The 27060-nt window shown below is 44.2% G+C and overlaps 1 protein-coding gene across 30 annotated transcripts in view; it reads left to right on the top strand.

The window, feature by feature from the left end:
- SVIL (supervillin) overlaps positions 1-27060 on the top strand; it is a 761399-nt gene that overhangs the window by 231412 nt on the left and 502927 nt on the right. For 19 of the 30 annotated variants that reach the window (XM_078663376.1, XM_078663377.1, XM_078663374.1 and 16 more), the window contains exon 1: positions 3338-3799. The exons of 9 other annotated variants lie outside the window; for them this stretch is intronic. In XM_078663376.1, coding sequence (XP_078519502.1) covers positions 3739-3799 — 61 coding nt within the window. In that variant the 5' untranslated portion in view covers positions 3338-3738. Of the gene's footprint in view, positions 1-3312; positions 3800-27060 lie in introns of those variants that run through there. 2 more of the 30 variants (XM_078663378.1, XM_078663375.1) reach the window with 2 other exon arrangements.

The following is a 27060-nucleotide window of genomic DNA, read 5'->3' as shown; positions in this document are numbered from 1 at the left end:
AAGAACCACACCAAGTATGTATATAAATATGTATTTATTATATAATACTCTAGTTCGTTCAAGTATCTCCCACACTGAGATAAACACAATAGTTTAGCTAGAAATACAGTTAATAGCACGAAAAACACAGAGGGCCCGGGGGAGGACCAAACTATATATTAAAGTGGTATAAGAACCCTCACGTGAGTCAGGATGAGGAGGGCGTAGAATAGCTGGGTACCCACAGAACCACCCAAGGTAAGTAGTTAAGGACCCCACGGAGAGCGTGTGCAGTGTGTGCACGCGACCGCAGGATCCATACAAGTCTAGGTGCAAGTCGTGGTTGGATTTTTAAAGATTAAGGACCCTTCCTAGTGGACCCTAGAGGAACCTCTTGGAAGACAGAAGGTTGGAGAGCCACCCCACCCGTTGATACTCTAGTACCCACGTTACCTACTCCAGGGAAGCCGGGTGCATAAGTGTGTGAAGTGGTGTCACAAACTGCTGTCGAACCCAATGGGGAACTTCAGGAAAGTGCTGCTGCTGGAAGAGGAGAAAGTGTCAATGGGAATCCAAATGTGGATTCTTGAAGAGTTCCTGAAAGAAGGGGGCACAGAGTCAACGTCACTCAGGGGTGACCAAGAGACTTGAAGTTGAATGCCCTCCGATGTCGGGTGCTTCAGGGAAGATGACAATAACATTGACTCTGCAGCTGTGAGGACCAGGTGAGGCTGAGGAAGACCAGGACCCGGGTACGAGCAGGACCCGGGTTGAGCTGTCCCACGAAGGATGTCGAGTGCTGAGGGGTTGGTGTCTGACGGGAGCACCTACAACCCACGCAGGAGGTCGGGAAAGTGCAAAGTTGGGACCAGCAAGGTCCGGGGAACTCGCCACAAGCAGGGGAGTCTGGGCAGGCCCCGGGCAATCGGGAAGCCCATAAGTAATGTGTGACCCTGACATGGACCCACAGGCTGGAGGCACTGGACTCACGAGAGTCTCATGCTGCTAACCAAAAGATGCAGGCCACGATGCCCACTGTGCAGTGTGGCTGAAGATTCTGGTCACAGGAGATGCTCAAGGTTGGGGCTACTTGGAGCCCGAAGATCTTCTTGGAAGGAAGGAAGCCAACAAGCCTTTGCAACTGAGTTGGATGTGGTGCACTGATATTCAGTTATTGCAACCCCACGAGGGATACTGGCCTCAAACTTGGTGTGGGGGCAGGGCAAGCCTCAGGAGCTTCTGGAAAGCCACCACCTGTGTTGCAGAGCCCACAAAGTCTGGAGAAGCTCCGTGTCTACAGACTGGTTGACTTAGTTGCGGTGTCTTTGATACTTCACAGGCCTTGAAAGGTTACTGGATAATGCACAGGCACAGACGATGCAGCAGACTGGACTTTGCTGGACTTAGTTTGTGCCAGTTTTAGTCTCCCTTCCAGAGTGCCCAGACGGTTGAAGTGGTGCCTGATCTGAATCTTATCACTTGACTAATCTAGGAACCTACACCCATGCAAGCCCTTAAGTGCCCTAGGGAAAGGGTTGGGACGATTCAGGGAACTTTCCCAGGGGAAGAGTCTGGACAGGGGAGAGTTTAATCCCATGTCCTTTGTCCAGTTTCGCGACAGGGTGGGAGCTAACCGCTCCCAGGACTGGTTTGAATTGGACTATGCACAGGGACACCAAATGTGCCCCTCCCTGCAGGCTTTCTGGTGCTGGCAAGTGCACCCACCCAGCCCTAATACACTAAATCCTGTGACAGGATGCCTATTCTACCTTCCTCTGCTCGAGCTTGGCTCAGCAGCAGGAGGGCAGAAATGTCTCTGGTCGGCAGCAATTATTTTTTGCTTTCCGGGTCTAGAAAGCTGACACCGGGAACACTGAAAGCCTAACGGAGGGCTCTCCCTGCTTGGAATCATACCTCCCACACCGTAGATTTCCACATGGTTGAATCCAAACATGGTAGGATTTGTTGCAGCTGTTTTTGAGATGGTCATCATGTAATTGCGCAGTGCCCCTCTATATAGTATATGGCTGCTTTACTTACAACCGGGGACAATGGACTCCGTAGCCTGTAGTGGTGTCCTGCTCATTTAGGGACACCCTCTCACTTAGAACCAAGCACCCTGCCTTCAGGATTGTAAAGACCTGCTATAGGGGTGGCATAGGTTTTAAGTGCAGTGACCCTTAGATATAGTAAACCTATATATTTAGTAAGTGGTGCAAGCACCAACTTACACAGGCTGCAATGGTAGGTCTGTAGTTACGTTTTTAATGGTCTCATGGGTGGCATAATACATGCTTCAGCCCATGGGAGACCTCTGGGGTACCTATGCCCTGGGTACATAAGTACCATAAACTAGGAACTGACAAAGGTACTCTAGTATACAATCTGGAATGTTCCCAAGTACAGCAACCAACTGTTCAAGGAGAAAGCAGATTGATTGGGGTCCTGATTAGCAGGATCACAGTTGGACTAGTTAAAAACAGCATCGCATCAAGCTAAAAAAAAGTGGGGGTATCCATAGAAGCAGATCCTACTTTCCTACAGCTACAGTTGATTCAGTCCTGTCGCGCTCTAGAGTTTTTTTTCATTTTTTTTATAGCAGTCCATGGTTGTATAGAATTATACAGCATCTACAATTCTGTAGCTCTAAATGGTAAACTTTAATATTTTTAGTTTTCCACCCAGTCTGTTTATCCTACTTATTCCCTCCACTTACCCAGGCCCCATTTATTTTATTTTCACATGTTTCTTTGTGTTTGAGTACAGTAATGATCTAGCTTTTCCGACAGCTTGGTCCATAAATCATTCCCATCTGTACTTTGGCCTGGCTCTTGCATGTGTACTCCGCACAGCCTGAAATGTTACTGTCGAACTACTTGCACAGATTAATTATGAAAGTCTAACCAGGTCTTGGAAACTGGAATGTTGACATGCTTCCCACGCACCCCGCCCCCATCCTCCCATGTCAAGGCTTCCCTCCATTTTATTAAATACACGTCAAACTGTGAAATAAATGTATTACCCTTCGAGCGATTTCTAGCTAAACTTTTATTTTGTTTTTTAAATGGCATCTGGAATGTACTTCTAAAATGGAAGCAGCCCATTGTGTCTCGTAATAAGATAATATATGGATACCCCCTCAATGTGCGTTTCATTGTCTTCCTCCCAACCCCCCTATAATTTTCCTCATATGTTGACAATAAACCTCGGCATTTGGAACTGTTTTGGTCGTCGTGAAATAATGTAGCTCTAAGCCAATGCTCTTGCAGCTCATAAACTGACTTGTGCTTTTTCTTCAGGAAATCTTTGCACTCTACTGATAAGCTAGTGACTAAGGAACAAAAAACAGAAACCTCTTGGGAGTGAATTGTTATTCTTTTCCTGGGCGGGTTGCGGTTGTTGGGGCACTACGGTGTCTCCCCTTGGCAACATCTGCTATGATTTAGACCGGGTTGAGCGCTAATAGTGCAAAGCCCTAGTAGCTTTTATCCAATCTGCGCCCGCGTTTGAAATGCCTAATTTCTGCCGCTAATCTGATTAGCGGCCTGAGCTGCCCCAGTTTGCAGCCCATTACTATGCATGCTCTGTACTTCCTGGGAGGCAAGAGGGTGGCCGCCCAGCGCAGAGCCATGACAGATCTCGACCTAATACAGCCACCGACGTGCCAGGGGCTGCGGCTCCCTCGCGATTAGTTCCTGCCCTCGTAGTATTTATTTATTTTTTTTTTTTGGCGGAGACTTGTGCGCGTGCAGCAGGACCATGTTCAGGAATCCGTGGATTTCCAGCTATGTTGGAATTGTGAAGTTCTCCGAAGAGGCAGGTAAGAGTTTCACGCGTTTGGTGCCGGCTTGTCAATTTATTTACGCAGCCTTAAGCTGCGTTTCTGCGCGCGAGCCTCTTTGACTGTTTGAATTGTTTTCTGTTTTATTATGCATTGCCACTTCTCTTTGCATGAGTTTTATACTTCACCGAAGGATGTTTTCAGTTGTCCTCGGGCATAAACGGATCTTGTAATTAGCTTACCCTCAAATGGCATTAGCATCTTTGGCTGTCTGACAGCAGATGAGCTTAAATGAAACACTACAGTTGCATGGGCCTAAAAAAAGACGCCTGTCGCGTACTCTTTTTCAATTGCTAATATTTAGTTTATAAAAAAATAAAATGCAAATAGAGCAGTGTGAAAAGAATGTTAATGCTTTGTTTAAAATGTTGCACATTTTAATGTAGAAATTCCATGTTGAATTTGAACACCATAAACTTCTTGCGGTGTTGTGCACATATATATATATATATATATATATATATATATATATATATATATATATATATTCAGCTTTAATTGCAATTTGTCTGGATGTAAAGCGTGCACATGTTTTATTAGCCCCCACATTGAGTCTGTATTGATCCTGGCGACGAGGTTTGGCACAGAATGGCTTAAGGCGGTGTTTACTTTCTAGGTCACCGTTTCATCCGATGTATGGGCTACACAATCTATCGGTTTGGGAATAATGTGAACAAATGCATGTTCTGCCTCGTTACCCAGTTCCATGGTGTTTTGTAATGGCGGCTGCAGCGTTGTCATCCAGTTACGATTTGCATTTCTGAAAGTGACTGCTGCAGGCGCTACCCTGGACTTTGGAGTCTTCTTGTGTGCCTAGTGTGTAATCTCATTTATACGCGTCTGCATATACTTGCCCAAGTGTTGTTGGCCCACAGCCAGGAGTATGTTGAATGAGTTGCATAGTGTGCTATAAATAACGGTGCACTTGGTATTTTGGTCCAAACTGGATGGAATTTAAATGGACATTGAAAGGGAGACTTGGGGTGACCACCAAACTAAGTCGGGGGTTGGGGGGGATGTTCGGCAGATACCACGTTTTTTAAGCAGCATGCTTCACATACAGCATTATTATTAACTGCATGGGGCTTAATGGCTGATCTAAACCACAGTACAGTGATCAGGAAAAGGCGAAAGCGGAGGAAGGGCCTTTGTACAGCTTTGAGACCGAAACCGCTCTTGCTGGCATGTGAGGTCATCACAGCTGGGAAAGGTATGTGAGGGACATCTCTGGGACATGCAGACAGCATCCTAGTAGCTTGGCTGGAGGTGCCTTTTCAATTATCAGATATTGCTCAAAGTCTGATTCACTGCCTCGAGCACCAGGCTTGTGCTTTTGCCAAGGAAAGTAATGTCCGTTCAGCAGAATGTTTAAATGTTCATTTTGCAATATCAAGTATAACATCAGAATGTTCATTTACGAGTCATGGAAAAAACACTGATGAAAAGAAGCACAGACTTACTTGCAGCTGTATGACCCTGATCTGATGGTTCACTCAAGCAGCCAGACGGGGCCATCCACAGCCCTCTTCACCCCCCACATTTCCTCTGCTTTATTTTAGGTAGAAGCAGACATAATCCCTACCTCATCAGGAGATCTAGGGGACAAATCGACCACTCTTCGTTTGATCCCAAACTTCTGCGAGTGCTCAAAGTCAGAATTGTATCTTTCTTCCCTCCAGAGTCAGCAGACTTTGGGTGTTGGCTGGAAGGGCTGCTGCCATTGCTTTCTCTTTACATTGCTGCATCTGTTGTTGTGTAGGTCATCCTGAATATCTTTATTTTATTTGTTGTGGCGGTGCTTCATCGTGGCTGGAACCTGCTAATATATCAGAGCCATTGCTGGGTCTCGAGACCGTCCCAGGCCTCCTAGGGATCTGTGAGGGGTTTGTTTTCTGCCATGATTACGTCAGGCAGGGGACATGACATTATAGATCACCCCCATCATGCAAAACCTTCCTTTAACATCAATTAAAGACTTTCTGGACGTCCAGTAAGATCATGAACTTATAACAGTCCACATTGTAATGGACTTTTTCTTGTGCCGTCTGGAGCTGATAACCCTAGTCTGGTAGAGCAGTAGTCTCGCCACCACTTGGACCCTGACCGTAGAGACCATGCCACCAAAATGCCATTTCCAGTGCATACAGTTTGACACCCCTTCTGGGGCCACTGTTCAATCAATGTGATAAAGTTCACCTTAGTCTTTGGCAGACCAACCACTTGGGTATTATTTCTTCTCGAGTGGCTTGCTGAGTCCCCCGCACTCTATATTCAAGAAATCTAATCCTCTTTGTTAGCTGTACCATTTAAATCCATAGCTCCAAGGTAGCTGCTTCAGTCTGAACCTCCAGCAGGATGACCACAAGAACAAGCATTTGCAATGCAATAGGTCTCGCAGCATTAAAGTGAGTTATTGGCATTGTATATGACCATTTGTTGCATTAATTTTTTTGCAAAGTCTGTATTGTCGCATGAAGAGGATTTGCAAGTGCCTAATTTGTTATTTGTAAATAAATATGCAAAGATTGTATATTTGTTTTCTTAAAGTTTAATGTTTAAGATCACATTTTTCAAATGCCAATAGTTATAACTTTTGCAAATGTGACACCGGCCATCTGGGTTCTGAGTGTTCGTAATACCCGTTCCTTCAGGGGATAACAAACAGTCTTTGTAAGTCGATAGTTATTTCAGTCTCATGTCACACCAGAAGCATATTCAATGTAAGACCATTGGCAAAGCCAATAGTCCTGGCTTGTTGTAGATGCAAAGTTACTTGCTGCATTATTATATCGGGTGCAATGACAAACCGCAACATACCAGTCATGTGGCACACTATGCTAAGTACAGGTGTTTAAGCCAACCCCTTACATCGGTCACGCCCCTTTGAGAGGAACACCCTCCGATTTTTCATACCACGTGAAGCGCCGCTTGTACTGATCGATCAATACAATGCCCTTAGTATAAAGCAGCTTATATGTCCTGTCCCTCACAATCTCGTTTTGAAAGCCACCGGCAAATATGTAAAATAACTCAAATAGGTTCAGTATGGTAAAAGTAAGTGCCAGGCCCTTACGCTTGGAGAAACCGGTTTAAGATTCTAATCCAAAATCCATCCACTGCACTCGTCAAGGTGACCCATTAACAAATGTCTAAGTATGACTGCACCACTGATTCAAGCTCACATTAGTTGCCATGATCATGTCCCATATGGAAAACTCCCCCCCCACCCGCCGCAAGGGGGTCATCTAGTCTCCTACCGTTTCATTTCACCACAAAACTACGCATGCTGTTGTAAACATTAACCGTGGCTGGTACTATATGGATGTACCAGGGTTTGTCAGAGTAAACCTTTGCTTCGTTTAGTGATACTAATTGTCAACTATTGGGACACATCCAATTTCATAATGTGTACATTTCCCCAGCTAGTAGGGTTATCTACTACCCAGCCCCTCGATGCCAAATACATTTATTGAGCCCCTACACCACAAGAAAGGTTGTACTTTGAGAATTGACTAGGAACAGGACTTGTGGTATTTATTAAGGAGTGAAATTGAAGGGCGGCCTTATTTCAAATGGGTCTTTAGTTTTGTAAACAAAGCATGAATGTTTGACGTATTTAAAATAAAATAGGATTCCCAAACTGTCAAAAAAAGACAAACGGTCTAATACAGTGATAAGCAGGGCCGCATTACGACTAGTATTTGTTTCCTGGCAATTGGCATTTCAGGAGAGCACCTAAGGGTGATTTCCAAGACCTAAATAATTGTGTCTAGCATAGCGCCCCCCCCCTTCTCCCCGAAATGATGCAAACGAAAAGCACTTTCCTATCGATAGCACGGAAATACGTACTGAAAAAACAGCGGTTCGCCTTTGACCGGCCGTTTAGTTAAAAGACCAATTTAATAAAATCGCGACCCTATTCAACATCATACGCAGCGATTGCCATGGTTGGGAAAGACGTAAAGGCAAGGTCTCCCATTCAAACTGAATGGCGAGCACATGCATCAGCCATCTTCTGTAAATACGACTGTCACTAGGGGCACCGCTTGCGTTACCATCCCTGCATCCTCGAACTCTGTGCACGGACAGCTGCCATCTTGTACATTTCCTTTGCAGACGCACTTTATGCAGTGCCGAAAAAACGCTGCATGGCGACCGAACGTTAAGCGTGAAAAGCACATCGTTATTTTAGTAGCATCGTTTTCACCGCACAAAGCATGGACCGGTTTAGACCAGATTGTGGAATGGAGCCTGTAACACGGAAGCTGCAGGACCAGACACCAAAACCAGAGTATGTCAGTCTGACAGACCGTGCACTATTACCACCCGCTACGCATCACACATCGAGGTATGGTTGGGTGAAAACCTGTGCATTGTCTAAACAGCATTCAATTGAACATACACTAAGAAAAATGAGTAGCCATCAGGTGCTACAGACAATAGACACTAAGCTAACGAAACCCCCCTCCATCCATATGTGCGTGGCACCCCGGAACCGCGCCGATTCGACGTGCAGACACCTGCCTTCTAAGCAGTGTCAAGCTACCAGTAACCACATCAATGGTAATAATACACGTTACCGGATTGTGTCTACGATTATCTCGTAAATTGACAGTGCAATCATCACCCGATGGATGTGTCGCAGACATCTAACAGAGTGGTCTCGGCGGGCTCCAGCTGCGCTCCTTTGAACTTGCTCGCCCACCATCAGTGCGAATGGGGCATTGATGAAGGAAAGGTGATAAATGCCCTCAATGCTGAAAGCATACAATTCACACCCAACAATGTACTCTCGCCTTGGCTATCTATATACAGCAGCCGTCAAAATAAGACCAAGCAAACAGTTGCCCTAACTCACCACAAGAGGATGCCTGCGACAACAAAATGGCACCGTTGCCAGGGCGAACAGCGCCCAAACGGCAAAGTGCAGTTTGCCAGCAGTCCTTATTAATCTTGCAAGCAAGCCGCCATCACACGAATTTAGAAAAAAATTGTTTGTCCGTCTGCCGCCTGAAACCAACACACCTTCAATAAAAGTAAATGGGAGCCTTTTTATCAGCGCCGCGCGCCTCGTGAACAGTGCCGCGCGCCCCTCTGCAGACTCCCCCTGCATTCCAAAGGAACTGTTCATGAGGCGCGTTGCGATCCGGCTTTGTCTGCCATGCAAAAGCGCACGCGCCCAACATATCCTATGGGACAACGCTACGCGCGCGGCCAGGTCTTGTATCCACATTCCAACTCGTTGTCGGCTGAGCCGACAGCTATAGTTCTCTGGCGAGAACACGCTTCGCGCGTTACTAGCCGAGACCTAAAAATGGCAGATCTACACGTTTAGTAATTTTTGTGTATTCTGGTAGTTCTGAGGGCATCTAATAGAGCATCCAATGTATCTCCATTCTTAGTGCCTAAAGGTTGTAAGTGGGGTGTGTGGGGGGCGAGGGGGGAAATCCGGTATGGACTTCAGACCACCATCCCGCTCATCCCTTGTGCCTTCGTTTTCATGCAGTTGTTTTCTTCAGCTTGGATCAGGTTATTTTTAGAGTGCAACACTTGCCAAAGTGTTCTTGTTGCTGACCTGTGAGGTGTAATCAGAATGGAGATTCAAGAGTTTGCAGTGTCTCCCCATTATAAACCATCCAGTTTTTAGTCCCATGTGCTTGTTTGCAACTGCAGTTTAGACTTGCAGTTTATAGGCTTGTCCTTGCTTGGTCTTCTACCTGGCTGCAGTCCCTCCCTGTTTGTTACCTTGCTGCTTGCCTCAAGCTTATAAAATGAATTCCCTCGATGGTCATTCCAGTGCATACAATGTGTGATGTCCTGTGCCGTATAATATCCTCTATGGGTTCCGGAGAAGCGTGCTACTTGCTGAAAAAGCGATTTAACACCATCACTTGTAGCAAGCGCTATATAAATGCAAACCTTTTTCCTTTTATTTCTCCCCTGTCCTTCTCAATCCAAATAAATAACATATCCACGACTCCAATTTCTTTCATATTTCACTATATTAATTCACCATTAATCCTTTATGGACTCTGGAGTAGCGTGCTACTTGCAGAAAGTGCTTTGATACCTTGTCAGGGTACTAAGCGCTATATAATTGCAATTGCATGGGTACAGGCCTTGCCGACTTAACATGGACACTTGCATACCCTTACCCTAGCAGTAGTGATTGTGGCTTCTGTGAGTGATAGCCTGGTAGGGCAAACAAAAAAGAGGCCAGTAAGAATAAACCATTGGAGGAAGCATAAGGGTGGCGGGGAAGGGGTTTAAAAGAAGACTTGTTAGTTTGATGGAGATTGCGGATCACAAGCTAGAAAGGCTATGCTACTCTACCGCTACCCCACCTGTGACCCACAATGACCTGACTCTGTTATGTGTATTTGTAAAGCGCACCATCACCTGTGAGGTTATCCTGCCGCTGTGTGTGCCTAGCCCTCTATATGGTAGGTTGGTTAATTGAAAAGCTGGGTCTTCAGCTTCTTGCGGAATTTGAGAGGAGGTGGCTCCGATGTCAAGTGGGAGGCCTGTCCTCCTGATCTGGTTCTCTGTATGCATGTGATGTGTGAGTAGCAGTCCTGTGGAGATGGTTGGGAAAGGAGATGACTGTTCTACTAGGTGGGGCCTACGTTGTTTACTGCCTTAAGTGTGTGTATGAGGAGTTTGAACCTAGTGCGTTGTATATCGGGAGCCAGTATCACCCTTAGGTGGGATGTGAGTTCTATTTGAGAGATTGAGGAGTAGCGTGGCTGCCAAGTTCTGGAAAGTTGTGTACTCTTCAAGTGAGTTGCTTGGTGATTCCCAGCTTAGTGAGTGTTGCTTGGGAGCCATTTGAAGGTTATCTTCCTCTTCATTGTGTAGAAGCAGATTGCAGTGACTGTGACATGTGCCGTCATGTCCCGTTTGCTATTGAGGATTATTCTGAGGTTCCGGGTGTGGGTGAGGATCAGAGTTTGACCAGCCCCCATTTGGAGTCCCATGATTGTGTTCTTGGAAAAAAATCACCACTTCTGTCTTGTCAATGTTTAGCTTGAGACCGTTGGCTTTCATCCCATTAGAGACTTCGGTCATGCAGGTGGCTAACTTGTTTCTTGTGTTAGGGGACTTCTTGACAGTAAGTTGCATGTCGTCCCCATAGCAGAGGGTGCTGATGTGTTAAGATGACGTTGGCCAGAGGAATCGTGTATGCATTGAAGAGGTTGGGGTGATGAACCATGAGGCATTTCGTAGACGAGTTTGCGGGCTTCTAGGGAGCAAGGTGTCAGGCTGACAGCTTGTTTTCTATCCATTACGAATGAGCAGATCCAGTGGAAAGCAGGTCCATGGATTAGTGGCGTCTCCTTCGTATGGCAGATGAGCGTTGCCCCACTGCATGAAAACATGTCAAATAAAATGATGATGAAGCAGTTGGGAAAACTGCTTTATTATTTTATTTTACAATACAGACCAGAGTCTTGAGGGTGTGACCATCCTCTGACCGCAGCAGGAGGAGTGGTGTGCACAGGACGGTTTGACCGGGTGTCTTAGCACAGCCAAATCGACATGCGCACCATGCTATCTCCATGCTGTTTCATGGAGCGCAGCAGGCATAGGCTCTCAGTCCTTGTTGAAGCTTAAAACTAGCCCAATCTTGCCAATTCCGTCTCTTCTTCCATGCTGGGTAATAAGAGCATGAGTGCATAGTCTGGATTAGCCCTGGGGAGTTTAGGAGCCTGTGTATCTGGAAGAGCACTGAGCCGTCAGGCAAGTTTTCTTTTTTTTTTATTATTGTCCCTGCACTGCCCATCACTTTACTCTGCTAGCAGCTGCTAATGCCTTGGATGCCATGATTGTGCAGGCACCCGGACCCGCCTGAGGATGGTGCATGAGCCTGTGTCAAATGCTGCAGAACAGTCCAGTAGAATGAGGCTTACAATATCTTTCTTTGCTCATCCGGATGTTGTATGTGGCGCTGGGCTGCTGTTTCTATAGTTGTGGCTTGGCCTGAATCTGCACTGCTTGGTGTAGGAGCTGGTAGTTGATTAGTTTCTCCAAGACCTTTGCTGGGATTGGTAGGAGGGAAATACAGGAGAGAGATGCAGCTCTTACCGTTATTTAAATTTATTGAATCATGAGGCTACGTGGTGCAGTTGTGGGATAACATGTACTGTCTTCAACAGCAGGCAGAAGAAAGTACTTTAAGAAAATAGTGCTCACAGCCTGTAATAAAAACATCCAGAGTAACATATGTAACCAGGATAGTTCTTATGTGAGGTTATAACAGGAGAATGGCATGGACCACTAGGCCAACTGACCAATCAAAAGCCACCATTTACAAAAGACTAACAGGAGCCAATTGAAAAGATGGGTGGAAAATGGGCGGAGCTTAAAGTCCATCTGAATACAGCAGGTCTCGAAGACTCCCAAGTACTGCCTAGGCGAGACCTAAAAATACATGAAAATAGGAGGCCTAGAAACCCAGATGAAAAGGGATCTGGGTTGGTAAGCACTTACAAAATGCAAAAGTGAAGTTATGGAATGGTTTTTTTTGTGTTGTTTTTATAAATGAACTCTTTTTAAGAGACCTATAGCTGGGAAGTCTCATACTAACATTTTCTGATGTATACACAGCACTGACCACTGCAGCATTGTCTTATTGGCATATTGGATCCAGAACTCGCCAAAGTAGTGGTGGAACGACTGTCCAAGACTTGTTTTAGTCCTGCTCAGTGGGAAAGTTCGTTCTTTGATTTCTGATTCTGTGATTAATCCAAACAGTGGGAGATCTAGTATGCTAGCACATCATGGACATCCACCCAAACAAGGCTACGGTGCCAGCTGAAAGGGTTCCAAAAGTCCTCCGCAGTCCATTCGACTGATAGATGTTGCATGTTACAAATTGAAACAATTTGTCGTGTTTTTGGGGGCTGGCAACCAAAGTGAGTGACAGTTCAGAGAATTCTGATTATGCCATGTTCCATCCTCTAGTCTTGTCCAAGATCCAAGTGTCTTAAAATGCTTGAGGTTTCACAGCACTCCTCATATGCTTCAAAAAATCGAAATATTTGACGATGCTTCGTCTCATGTACCTTTGTCTGTGTCCACATTGGTAGTGCTAAAATGGCAGATGGTAGGTTCCAGAAGCCTAGAATATATAGTAAGATTATGCATCTTTTGGCTCATTTCCATCCATCGTTGCAAATCTAGATGGCAAACAAATCTTGGGGTGAAAATGTTGCTTTTCGAGACAAGGCAGTCTATAAACTGCATGCCTAGGACATTTTAAGATGTGAATGAAAATAACCATTCCCATGCACTACACAAAAAACTAAATGTGTGAGGTTAAAGTGTAGAATCATGGAACGCTACGTAGTTCTTAACTAGAAGCAAATAGCAAAATTTGTGCAGAAATTGATTGGGGAAGGAGGGAGGAGAGAAACCCACTGGAGCGCTGTCATGGCGAACCCTGCCTTTGAGTCGGAGTCGAAAGTAGTGTATGGGTGAACAGTATTGAAAGCTGCAGAAAGATATAATATAATTACAGGTCTTGTGCCAAAAGGCATCGAATTCTTGGAGGATGGCCAGCATGACCGACTTACCATGATGTTATTCTGATGTAAAACCGCCCACAATCATGCACTTCACTCCTCCACCTTCTTGTGGTCATTGTCGAGTTCCCAATATTCCATGTTATACAATTTTTTTTGACGGTTTGATCTCTCCATTAGCAGTTCTTGAGCTAGGAATGTTCAGTCACAGCAGCAGAATGGTCTTTCTCTTTCCCCATCATTTGTCTGGCATGTTGTTAAATTAACTAGAGAAGGTTTTTGATTTTAAGCTTGGGAACTCCCACTTGCCAGAGCTTCTATATATTTCTTGGAAGCCTATAGTACATTTTTCTATTTCGTGCCAGAAGTTTGGATTATTATTTTAGGTCGAAGCCTACCAGACTGTGTGTTTGTCTGGTTTGCAAAGACTTGTTGGGGGACATTTGGATAGCTTCCCTGGGAATGCATTCTGCCCACTGCATAACCTTTTCTTTGTGGTCGATAACTCACATTTGCTTGCTTTCGATCTGCTGGCTTTTTTAGTTTTAGGCTGTCCAGCATGTCTGTCTCTTTCGTGGAGCATAGACTTTTTACTGTATTCTTTCATGAGCACGCTTTCTCAGGCCTCTAAATGTTATGTTGTCACATTTGCTGTGCATTGAAAAACCGGTCAAATGTCGGACTGTCTTCCGAGGGAGCTTGTTGTTCACTCCTCTTTTTTGGGGTTAGAGAAAGAGGTAATGTGGCAATCATGACAGGCACTGGGGTGTGCTGGAGGAAGGCTATACAATATTTTTTACTTAGCACGCAACTAAATTTAAATGTCTGTAAATTAACTATACAATACTTCAGAATTAGAAAAAAACTAATGAAGACCATTTTTTATGTAGTTCTGAAGTGTGGTGGAAACAAATATATTTTAATACGATCAGAACAAATTAATACACTAGGTGATGCCATTTCCACACTATCATTTCTTTGCTGTATAGTTTTATCAGTAAAACTGACTGTATGTGAAAATGGAATAGTCATTTCAATTGAAAATGTTCTGTCTGTAATGGCAGTGCACTAACACAACATGCATATGCTACTCTACGCCCCTACCTTTTAGCCATAATGATGTGCAATATGGCTAAAACACATTGGCAAAGCCAATAGCACTTGCATATGCAAGACCTATTGGCTTTACTAATGCTTGTTTACTTTAGTTATGGAATTCTGTTGCAACGTGGCACCCAGCTGATGTAGACATTTTCACGGTGCCCTTTCTATTTTGTCAGTTCAGTAACAGGAAATATTTTAATCCTTCTAATACGTGTCTAGTTTAATTTTGAAATGTAGTTTTCATTTTCAATAAGAAATGTGAAGTGTCAATTGGAGCGTTTCTTGGAAATAGCACACTATAATTGACACTTCATGTTTGCTTACATGTGCTTTGTATGGCTTTCTTGATTGATGCTTGGTTTTGGGCACCATTGCCTTTATAAGTAATAAGAAGTAGTCCTTTCTATGCTTGAGCATCACACATTCTTTCTTTACTGGATAGATCCGCGGTCTTGACATTAAGCATGGCTCTGGCCCACCATTTCCCCCTATTTTCATTTGTAGGTCGAGCCTAGGCAGCGCGCATGTGCTGTTTGCAAGACAATTATCTCCTCTATCGGCTTTTGGCATGCCTATGAATAGCCATTTGTTCTTTGTTGTGCCATTTAGAAATACAGGCTTTTTATTGGTGCATTGGGTCTGATTCTCCTGCCTTTGTATGCTTAGGTCCCGCCCAGGCGATTTCACTCATTGTTTGCTTGCGTTTGCCATCCCAATACGTCCCCAGTTCCTCCTGGTCATCCTGATCTGCCTTTTTATTTTGTAGTCTATTAACATTGTTTTAGACTTTAAGGCCTTTTCACAGAGCAATGCTCTGTTCTGTACCTGCAAACTGGCAATATCTGTCCGTAGCTGTTGAGCTATGCCACTAGCTCAAACTCAAAAAAAAAAAAAAAAGAAATGAGATACCTATTGCATTTCTAATGCTTGTTTAAACTTGGCCGGGCACCTCCTGACTGTTAGTTGATTGTTAATTAAAAAAGAAACACTATGCTTTCGAGTCCCAAGCCATTGGCAGTCCAGACCAGAACTTTGTTGGTTTATATTTGAAAGAATTTCAACGGAGTGGCTTTTAACCAGTTGGAATTTAGCTTATTCTTTAATTCCGCATAGCTTTTAAAATGGGGTGGCTTTTCACTTAATTTCTGTTGCGCATTGTTCAGTTACTCAGTTTGCCATTGCAGGCTTAAGTGTTTTTAAAGCTTGAAAACAAAATTATAAAGTGTTACGCTTAAAGGGGTGGGGGGTGAGGAGGGGCACGTTTCTGTCCAATATTTAATTAAAGGCTTAAATAAGGAATACCCTCCATATTATGGAACAGATTGGATTATAATGAATTGTTAAAATCGGCGTATTTGCCTAGGATTCCTCGGTAAGAATCCGCAGCAGTGTCCAAGGTGCCTGATGTGTTGCAAGAAATCCAGTCCTTTTTAGCCCGTTTGCCTGTAACCCGATTAAGTAGGAGTGTTACTTAAATCTTACCAACATATCATTCAACACCTAAACCTACTGAAATGGGACTAGACCCTGAATACACAACTTTAACTAATGGGTTCTCTTTTTATGCTCTACAGTCTAGTGTTCACTACGTATTTTGCGAAATGTCAATGTAATGGGTAGCATATTTCTGCAGTTTTTCTTGCCATGTATCTGTTCTCTGGGGTTTGGCAGATTTTTAGTATGGAAGCTCTAAGGGCATTGCAATTGTTTTTTGGGAGGAAGGCAAGCACACTCTGAACTGCCACCTTCACACTGTTAATTTACTGCATTAGTGATTTTGCTATTAAGTGTGCCATTCATATTATTCAAAAACCGAAATTGGATTCTCCAAATGTAATGAAGGGAGAAACTAGATTTCACTTAAGATACCAAGGCTAAAATATTGCATCAACTTCTAATAGCCTGCTCTATGCAGCCACTTTAAAGAATACATCACAGTTATTTTTTAAACTAGTATGCTACACAAGTATGTGTGTATAATCCGCTAAATACCTCCATCCTTGTGTCACTTATTTGCTTGAACGGCATTCTTTCAAGCATGATTTTCTGTAAAATTCAAATACCGTTTTCATAACTACTGTTTCTGGGGGGGGGGGGAAACGTTTTAAAATCTTCCTTTTAACAAAATAACAAAGCTTAGTGTGAGATATATAATGGATTCTCTTTCTGCCTCCTAATCCTGTAATGAGTGGAGGGTGGGATAAAGTTAACCTATGTCTTTTATGAAATCTAGATTCACTCTAGCAACCTCCAGTCCTGTAAAGAAATGTCAGTTCTTCAATTATGTATTTATCCATGATAAAACCCCGGTATTGACATATTGGCCACATGCTCGAATAGTTGCAAAAGGAACTCTGCAAGCGCACTTCATTTGGCCAATCTGTCACTCTTAAAATCTCATTTATATTTCAACCACACCAAAAAAGCCATACTTGCCACACCGCTTTTATAACCATGTGATCCAAATCTCAACAAATTCACTCCAGCATCACACATTTCACCCATCTTGCCATTCTAGCTAAAAATGAGCACTTAGGTTTAACATATGAAAACAACTTCTTACCTGAAGCTCTAAATTCAAGCATCTTTTTCTTGTATGTTCGCATTCATTCCACCACACATAGCTTTCCACAGTGTGTGAAACTCTGATGGAACGTGTGTTTAGGCAACGTTTTAGGTCTCTTCAGATCAGAAGCACCCCATGAGGACCATAATACATGTTGCCCATCTCTAATTCATTTGCTTCTGCAGTTCTTCTGAAATAAATTAAGCAAAGTGGCCAACTTGTGTGCGAGCTGCTTCAAAGTCAGGAAATATTCTCTGGCCACAAAATCAAATTCACACCTCTTACAAACTCTTTACAAGATGTAGAAGGTTGCCTAAGTTGAATATCTTTCGTAACTTAAAAATCAATGTGTGGCTACCAATAGCTCATCCATTTTCCTATAATGACCCCCTGGAATAGTCTATAACAATTCACTAGCCTGTAACAAAGAAGTTTTATAAACCAGTAAGAAATTTGACATCAGTTATAGGAGCCTGCAAGGGATCCACATCGCTCTCCAAGCACGAACCACTCTAGATTCTCCATATGTCCTTTCCTTTTCCTAGTTCCCGGAGCCCAAGGTTCATCCTAGCACCGTAGCTTTCTCTTGAATGACTTGAAAATCCCTGAAGCCCCCCAACCCCTGATGTCCTCCAGACAAGAAGGTTCACCTCCTAAATCCAAAGGCTATTTATCCCCTGTCTGGGCCTATTAGTACATCTTGCCTCACTGTTACTGGGAAAAGTTCTCCTATTGAAAATTCCAACACCCCTAGAGCCTAGGTTGTGATGTACAAAAATGAGTTATCAGTATTAACTGACATTGCTACGACCCAGAGGGGTTTGATAAAGGTGAGACTAAAGCGAACAGGGACAGCAGGACCTTACAAGACACGATCTCTGCTGAAAAGCATCCAGTACACATATCCATTGGGTGGGGCCTCCAACTGAAGTAATTTTATCATTTTTAAATGTAAGCCTGCTTGCAAGCAGGCATGCATATTTTGGACCCCATTTCTGCAGAATCCTCGTGAAGTAAAAATAACTCTACCTTCAATTGCTGTAATCTCTTGTGTGTTTTGAATTCCAGTTCGCTACCTGATTCTCTATTCCTGCTAAGTATTCTGCCTTTAAAGAAATGTTGTATTCTGTACAGAAATGTCACAAAACCCGTATTGAGTCTACCAATTGCTTTGATCTGCTCCAAAAGAAACTGTTGCTGCAAGCCTTATTAGACTTTTTCCAGCTGAAACTAAACTGAAAAGTTTCAAGAAATCCTTGGTAGGCAACTCAAGGCATTCAAACCTGCCAACAGATCCAGGGAATTTATATGTTGAACATTGTCCAACAACCATCCCTCATCTGGATTGCCCAACTGAGCACCTGAACCCAGGTTGCTCTCGTCTGTCTCTAGAATTTAGTCGGCAGCTGAATCTAAAAAAACCACCTATCCGTTCCAACCCTCTAGCTTCTCTAACTACCAGATTGATTCCTCCTCTGCTTCCTTGGACAACGATTTTCCACATACCCTAATCCTCTCCTTAAACCTCCTGACTTTAGTCTCTACAGCGATCTGTAATGTAAGGGACTGGGAAGAAATGCCTGTATGGATGAAGATAGAAAACCAACAACTCGAGCCACCGTAGACCACATCTCCTTTTATAAAATCAAGCAAATGTCTACTTTATTTTTTGCCCACTGGAATATGGAACCGCATCAGAACTTACTTTTCTAAGTTGATGAAACCCTCATCTTCCAGCAAATGCAAGTTTTACTGAACTAACAAATGAAAGATCCTGACAAATTAACTGAATGTTGTCAACCTAAATGATTAAACCTACTCCTTTCTCAAAGCCGCCACTGGATATAAAATCTGCAGCTGAAGATTGTCTTGGAAAACAGCGTAGTAATTGGTATAACACCCTCTATCTGAATCAAACCAATTTCTGACTCCTTTTCCATTGCTACAGTGAAGTAAGCATCTTTCGAATCCAGCTTCACAATCTAATAATTTTCTTGTAAAATCTACCTCAACAAATCGATACCCTACATCACAAAAAGGCCTGTAAAGTAGAACTCTGTTTAGACCATATGCCGTTTGTAATTTTCACCAAAAATGTAGCATTTACAAAGCCATACCCAGGTATATTTTATTTTTCTGATAGCTCCCTTTTGCAACCTTTGCCTCCCTTCTACATCCACTAATTCTATTTGCTTTTTGTCTGTTGGTTTTGACTCCTTAAAGGGAATTTCAACAAACTTTTTTGAAACGTTTGGTGGTCTCCAGAACCCAAGGATCCCTTTATAGCTGCTGCCATCTCGGATAGAAAACTTTAGACTTCCTCCTACCTTTCTTTGGGGAAAACCAGAAAGGTCTCCCTAATCACCTTGTGATTCTCGAAATGCCTGGTTCGTCTTCTGTTTTTTCTACTTCCTCACCCCTCGTCCTGCCAGTCTGTGCAAAAACACTACTGCTGAATACCTGTCTTTTATTTGGCGAGTCCTATTAGAGCAGTAAATGTTGAAACCTACTTGTCTAATAATCTAACTAGACCAACACCAAATGGCAAACCTTTCAGCTAATCAGAGGCTTCCCTTGTACTGATCTCTCCAATATTCGTTTTGTTTTCCTTAAAATAGCCCTGCATCTCTCCGATATTAATCCACCATTTGCATTCTCCAAAAAGCAAGTTGCTCTTTGACTCAAAACCCTTACTAGATTTACATCCACATCATCCCTTTTAGGTGTCTCCTTAGCCATATCTAGGATACAGGCCAATGTGTCTAGTAATGCCTATATTTTTTAAAGGAAATCAACTAAGATGAAATTTGGGTCTCACAAACACTCCGCAATCACTGGTTTAGAACAGTATGCATGAATCCTATGACATGCTTCCTTCTCCACTGGCTTCCTTAGCTATGAATTTTGCCACATGCTGCCTTGGCCACCTATTAGAACTATATGGCTGCCTTGAAGTTCGTATCACATTTGGCCTCTCCATGAGGATCTTTGAGCACACCCTTCACAGTGTCTCTTAACACATCATCTAATCCTTCTGACTCGGCAATCTCAACCTGTAGCTGCAGGACTTTGTCATCTATGTCCAAACCTTCTTTGTCTTCCAACAACCCAAGCACTGCATCAATATCACAAGACAATAGTCCTCTTTGTGCCACAAAAGATACCTTGATTGTGTATTTTTATTAATATTTCTGGTGTTGACTCTTTCTCTCCAAGATTTTTTTTCCTAAAAAAGTCACCTCATTTAACTTTTATTCTAGAATACTCATCCTCTAACACAGTCCGAGATTTCTCATCCGAAGAAACCTCTGACTGACTTTTAGTTTGCTTTTTATGGTTTCCTTAATTTAGCCTCTCAAGCCCTCCTCAGTATACCTTTTTATAATTCTCTCCGCACTGACCAAAGTTCTAGAGACCCCAACTGACATTTCATGTTTTTCCTTGTTTCTTTGATATTTGAACTCCAGCAGTACAATAAGGAAACATTTGACACTTTTCAAATATACTTAATAAATCTATTTGAAGTAAAATGTCTTAAGTAGAACCTCAGTCTTCAGACTGTCTTTCACCTCCCTAGAAAAATATGGTTTACTGAAATGGTTGTCTTGGCAACCGACTTGTTAAAACAGCAACTCTGTGCAATTATAAATAATGGAATCATGCCCTATTTAATATGGTACCGAAATCTTGCACGATTTGCATTCACAACTCCTCACCAGTCTGCAAGAATATGATTCCTCTCACTTGGCCTTGCATGTTTGTATGAGAGGGGATAAATAAATAAACCATATGATTCGGTACACAGCATGAAGTCACCAGCCCAAAATAGTCTGACTTCTCCGACTTGGTCAGGGCATGTGTGAAAAGCAAACAGTCTTACTGAAGCACACAATGCAAGTTCTCTTGATGCCATGATCAAAGGAAATACAAATGTAATTGTTCTCAAACAAACCTGCCTGTACACTAACAAACAAACGACTGCATTCACAGAACAGCTTACGAACCCTTAAATGTTAATTGTTCGACCCAAGTTACAACATACATTTCCCAACTAAAAACAGTAAAAAATAAGAGGCCCTTATTACAATGGCAGGCACATCGCCACTGAAAGGCCATTGGTGGCGTTCGCCCGCCATCTAGGGCATCAGTTTGACTGCTGCACTACAATGCAGCTGGTTGGACCTGGGGGGGGCAGGAAAGACCAAGATCCTGTCGGGACGGTGGTCTGATTCCTAATCCCTACAATGGGGGTGGTGCCTGGGCAGGTTAGGATACCTCTTTCCGACTGCATGTTGACTGCCATGAACAGGCTGCTGGAAAGGGACCCCTGTTGGGGCTTCCCGTCCCCCCTCGGCCTCCACTACGTGGCCAGGGAACGTGCCTGACACCACATGGTGCCTGGCCCTCGGTGCATGGGTGTTTTGAAAATATCGCTTTTTCAGTTGCCATAATTGAAAAAGGGATGTTTCCGACCGCTTACACAGTGTTCGCGTCGTAATCTGGTGGGTGGGACTGCCAGCTACTAGTCTGGCTGTCCCAATACTGCAACAAATGCGGTCGGATGCTCCTCCGACTGCCAATAAAATGACCACCAAAATTTCTATAAATTGGAAGATAAAACCTACTTCTCTCGCTGAGGTGAGCCAATAAAAGGGGAGTAGGTGTTTAGCTTGTGTGTGTGCGTGTGTATTTATATGTATAACATATTTCAGTTTTAGAAGTTGACTGATGTAATGTATTCTTTAAAGGGAGTGCATGGGGTTAATAACAAGTGATGCATAATGGTAGCAAGTCTCTGTTCTCGTCATACAGTCCATTGCACAACAGTGCAAAGGATAAACGATTGGCATTAGCCACCATGTCTTGTGCTATGTTATTTTAGGCATTCTTCCCTTGGCAAGTGAAAGACTGATTATGCAGTTAAACCCTGTTAATAGTCGTAGGCTTGGAGTGTATGCTGAAGAAAATATTTAAAAAAAGGTATCCTCTCAACAATAGTCAGTTTAGAGTGCGGACCTGCAGCTCTCATGGATGGGTGAAACTTTTACATGTGTTTTTAATACTCCTGAGTATGATAGTTGGATGTTAATTATAATTGAGAACCCCTTTGTCCAAACTAGCTTAGTGCCCGGTGTTTAAATTAAGATGGGTTTTGTCTAATTTTTAGAAAGGTTAAGATTTGTCTATTTTCCCATCTGATTGTTGGTATGGGTGTACTCCCAGAACTTGTTAATAAACTTATGTATATGAACTATTTTCGCTTTAAGTTCTGAAGACATCCTTGTTGGGGAGGACCAGCCTGCATTATTGCCATTTAGAAGCTTACTGCAAGTGAGCCATCTCTCCAGGAATCCACACCCAGACAGCATCAAGCTGAAGGTTTCAAGGGGGCAGAACAGGCATCCCTTTGGAGCACATCAAAACACATTTTTATTTCTCGCTAGACGAAAGCAAAAGCGAAGCTTTTGCTGTCTAGTGCGAGACAACTTATGTTGTCACTTTTGGGGGAATGTGGACAGCAGACTGCAACGTGCTTTTTGAGGCAGAGATTTGACCTCGTGGGCGCGCACGCCCAGGCCGGCGCCGTGCACGTCCCCTGCCACAGATTCCCTGAACACACACATGCACACGCAGGCAGGAAGGCACACACACACACACGCGCACCCCCCTACTTCCCCCCACTCACCGGCACCCCCGCCGCACACACAGGAGCGCACCTACACACACGCACACACATACAGAGCCCCCCCCACCGCAGCCACCGCATACATACAAGCGATTTCCCCCCTCCCCCCCCCCCCCGGCCGCCGCCACCGCCGCATACATACAAGCGCCCCCCAAGCCCCACTTACCGCCATTCTAAACTCTTGCAGCCTCCGCGGGGCTCTCCCTCGGGCATGGGAGCCCCGCATCACCAGCACTGCTTCTCTCCGTGGGCGCGTGCGCGGGCTTCCGAAGACGGAAGTCCCGCCCCAAAGAAAGGTTTCGGTTTCGCTGTCGGAGCTGGTTTTTAAAGGCTGCTGTGTTTGCTCTTGCAGGTCACTGGAGTCGTGCATCTATGGGCTGGTTTCTGACGGAGACAGAGTGCAAGGAGGAGGCAGAGTCAGGCTCTAGCGAAGTTTTGCAAGCTCAACTTTCAGCAGCGGCGGCACACGGAGCACGCTTCTCCCCAGCTCAGACTGCCCCTGTGACTTGCTGTCGGAGCTGGTTTTTAAAGGCTGCTGTGTTTGCTCTTGCAGGTCACTGGAGTCGTGCATCTATGGGCTGGTTTCTGACGGAGACAGAGAGTGCAAGGAGGAGGCAGAGTCAGGCTCTAGCGACGTTTTGCAAGCTCAACTTTCAGCAGCGGCGGCACACGGAGCACGCTTCTCCCCAGCTCAGACTGCCCCTTTGACTTGTTCTTTCACTGTGTTTCATTCGGCCACGAAGCCTCATTCATTAGTCTGTGAGCCGTTTGAGGTGTTTTTCACGAGGCATGCCGACCGTCCTAATTACGGTCATATTGCCTGTTTACATCTGGTGCTTTGTCCCAGACCATTACATTTTGTTGACATCGCAGAAAGCACGCAGCTCTGTGCATGCAACTAGCCAATGCTAAAATCTATCGAATTGCAGTGGTGTTTCTAAATAAGCAGACATTCACTGAAGGCACTGGCTTCTTAATGGTTTACATAAGCAACCGCGCGGCAACTGCGCGCTGACTATAACCCACGCAGTTTACAAGCGGCTTCCAAAGGTAAACGTTGTGGGGGGGGGGGGCATTTCTCTGCTGATAATACGAGATGCAGCTGTTTGCTCTCCAACTCCAGCATATTTAAATTACATATTCCGCACCAAAACAAGATGCAGGGCTGAGGCTACAGGCTCCTATGTTTACCTTGAGGGGCGGCCCACCGTGTGGGTGGAGATGAGAAAGGGTGAGGGTCTATGGTAGACACAGGAGGGAGATCCACCGGACACAGTGAAGGCAGGAGCTGGTCTGGGGTTTGAGAGTCGAGGATCTGTAAGGACACAGTCACCTGTCCCAACCAGTTATGAGCGCAGCACCCGCTAGGGACACCGCACTAACTTTATTTATAATTAACTCAGACCTTTATTTTTTTGTGGGTTCGACATAAAGAGTACCGCATACTTAATACTGTTTCCAGTGTTATGTATAATTTCCACCCCTCCCCCTCTCACAGAGCTGTTCCCTCTTTTGTGTGCTCTCACACACGGTGCACACCCCTCCGCCCAGTCTGTGTCCCTGCCCCTCGGAGCCCTATTTGGACAGTCCACTGTTGTCTCTGCACCAAACTCTGGGGCTATGGGGGTGAGCAATGTTCCACTTCTTAGCACTGTGTAGCGGCTGGTGGCGAGGCACACCCAGAGGTCATTGCACTCTTTGATGGAAACAGCAGCCGAGCGTGCCTCGCTTTCGCACTGTTTATCTTAGGCAAATGGTGCGTGCTGCTCTTCGGATCTGGTAACTCTCACCACGGGGGGAACCGTGCTCTAGCGGCAGCACTGGGCAACGTGAGTAACAGCGACTGGAGGTCTAGCGCCGGGGTGTATCCTGTAGGAAGAGGCAGCAGTGCCACTATCAGTGCTATGTATACCAAGTGTTGTGTGTCTGCGCTGCTCTTTTATGTGCACATAGTGGGTGTTGGTGTCTCTGTGCTGCTATTCTATGTGCACCTAGTGTGTGTGTATCTGTGCTGCTGCTGTTTTGTGTGCACCACGTGTGTGTGTTTGTGCTGTTGTTCTGTGAGCACCTAGTGAGTTGGTGTGTCTGGGCTGCTGGGCATGTTTGTATGTGCTGCTTGTTCTGTGTGTAACCAGTATGTGTGTGTGTGTGTGCTGCTTCTTGTTCTAAAGCGAGGGTTACAATTCATTAAACTGGAGGATGCAAAAGGAGAAAAATCACGTGGTTAAATATGGAGTTTAAGGAAAGCAATGCAATAGGTCTCGTTCATTTATAGCGAGAAGGTCGGTATATCATGCCTACTGACTCCTGGCTGGTGTATGGCCGCAGAGCAGGAAGCAAAGGGTGCAATTGATCAAGCATGACAGCTAAGTTCATTAAGAATACAACTCACGAAATAAAGTAAAACATTGTTATGTACCAAGATGCTGCTCTGAAAGAGACAGCAGTGCAGAGAATAGAGACTGCTAACCCTTTGTATATTATATTCTTGGGATCTCCTCGGGTCTCAAGTCTGATAGAGTCCTTTTTGCTTGGCAGATTGATGACAACGCTGTGTTTCTTAGGGGACGTGCTGAATTAATTAATATGCCAATCAAGTGGGCCAGGACTTGTAGAAATCTACTCCTACCATCTTCCTACCCCTCGGAGATGCTGCATGTTATGAATATTTCTAAGGCGGCTTATTTGGGGGCTGTGTGGTAACATCAGTGGCGAGGGCTTGCAAACATGGCGGTGCGCAGGAGGCTCTCTCTGCTGCAGGCACGGGTCCACACTTACTACACTGTACACAGCATGCTTTTAGCTGCCCACCCTGCCCCTTCCACTCGCCCGCACTGTAAGTCTGTACCACTAGTGCTGATTTAACATAGTCTTTTATTGATGTATTGGTGTTGCATAGGAAAAATCAGCCGAGGCAACACGGTGCATAAAGGACTTGGAGAGAGAGACACACACATGCACTTCCACTTACACACACTAGTACACAACCTAACACACGGTTACATTCACATACACATAGTACACAATTAAGCTTACTCAGATATTACATACACATATATACACGCACACAAACTCAGACAAACAGAAAAACAAATACTCGCATAAATACCAAAGCATGCGCCCAAAAACACAAATACACATTACACGTACCCAGACACACACACACAATAATACATACACCTACCATCTACTACACGCAGATACGCACAAACGTCCTCACACTAACGCACACATACAGTGATACACAAGTAGAATGTACAATACATCTGACAGGGCCATTGAGCCGGGGCCGGAGAGGGGCAGATACACATTTAGGGTCGAGGTTGTCTGTGTTTCTTGCAGAGATTGAAGAAATGATCAATACTTTGAGCTATTGGCATTGTAAATGATGATGCCTTTTACTTATATATTAATGATCAAATCCGATAGATAAAAGGAATTTTAAATGTGTTATGTTTTAAAAAGAAAAGCAAAAATAAAAGACATTGTCATTTGCAATGCCAATGGCTCCAAATCTCGCAATTGCGAGACCTATTGCATTGCAAATGCTTGTTTTTAGGGTAGACACGAACAGTCTGTAAACTAGGGTTATTAGGGAAGGGCTGTCTGCAGAACACATGGGTTCTGTGCATTGCATAACAGCCTTGAGCTGTTGGTAGATTGTTGACCATCTTGTGGCGAAACATCTTTAACTTTGCATAGTTTTCCTGAATATTCAACGCGGTTAACACAAATCGCAACATCAGCATTTGAGGGTCGACCCCCTCCCAACCCCCCACCGTTGTCAATTTAGTATTCTGTTTTCTGTTAAATAATGAAACTCTGAGAGCATGACAAATGTATCCCTCATATTACTAGGTGCAAGGGAAATACTATTTATCTGACTTTGTGGGATCCCCTTAATAATGAATATCCCCAACTTGCGAGCACAAGCACATATTTGGGGGGTGAAGGGAAGCGGCGGGAGGGGGAGGCGTAAGATTGGCCTATACCACCTTCAGTGTTAAACCGAGATACTTAAAAGTTTAGGTTCATATATGTATATGTGCGTATCCGAAATCAGCTGTAGCATATCTGAGGCTTTCAGCGGTCTTGCAAGAGAGGTTACCATCTTTATTTATTTATTTATTTATTTATTCAAAGTTTTATATAGCGCGAACAAGATCCTTACAGATATCAGAGCGCTTCACAAAGACAGGGTAGGGGCAGTGGGAGTGAACAGAGATAATGGGAGCAGTATAATAGTCACTAGCATGATAGGATAATAGTAACATACATAAAGCATATCAATATACACTCGGGTAAACAAGTAATATAAGACGGTACGAGTCATTGATCTCAACACAGAGGTGTTCAGGTG

Source organism: Lissotriton helveticus, chromosome 10 (genome assembly GCF_964261635.1).
Source record: "Lissotriton helveticus chromosome 10, aLisHel1.1, whole genome shotgun sequence".
Classification (NCBI taxonomy): Eukaryota; Metazoa; Chordata; class Amphibia; order Caudata; family Salamandridae; genus Lissotriton; species Lissotriton helveticus.
Note: the sequence above shows the minus strand (reverse complement) of the source record. Positions and strands in the feature narration are given on the sequence as shown.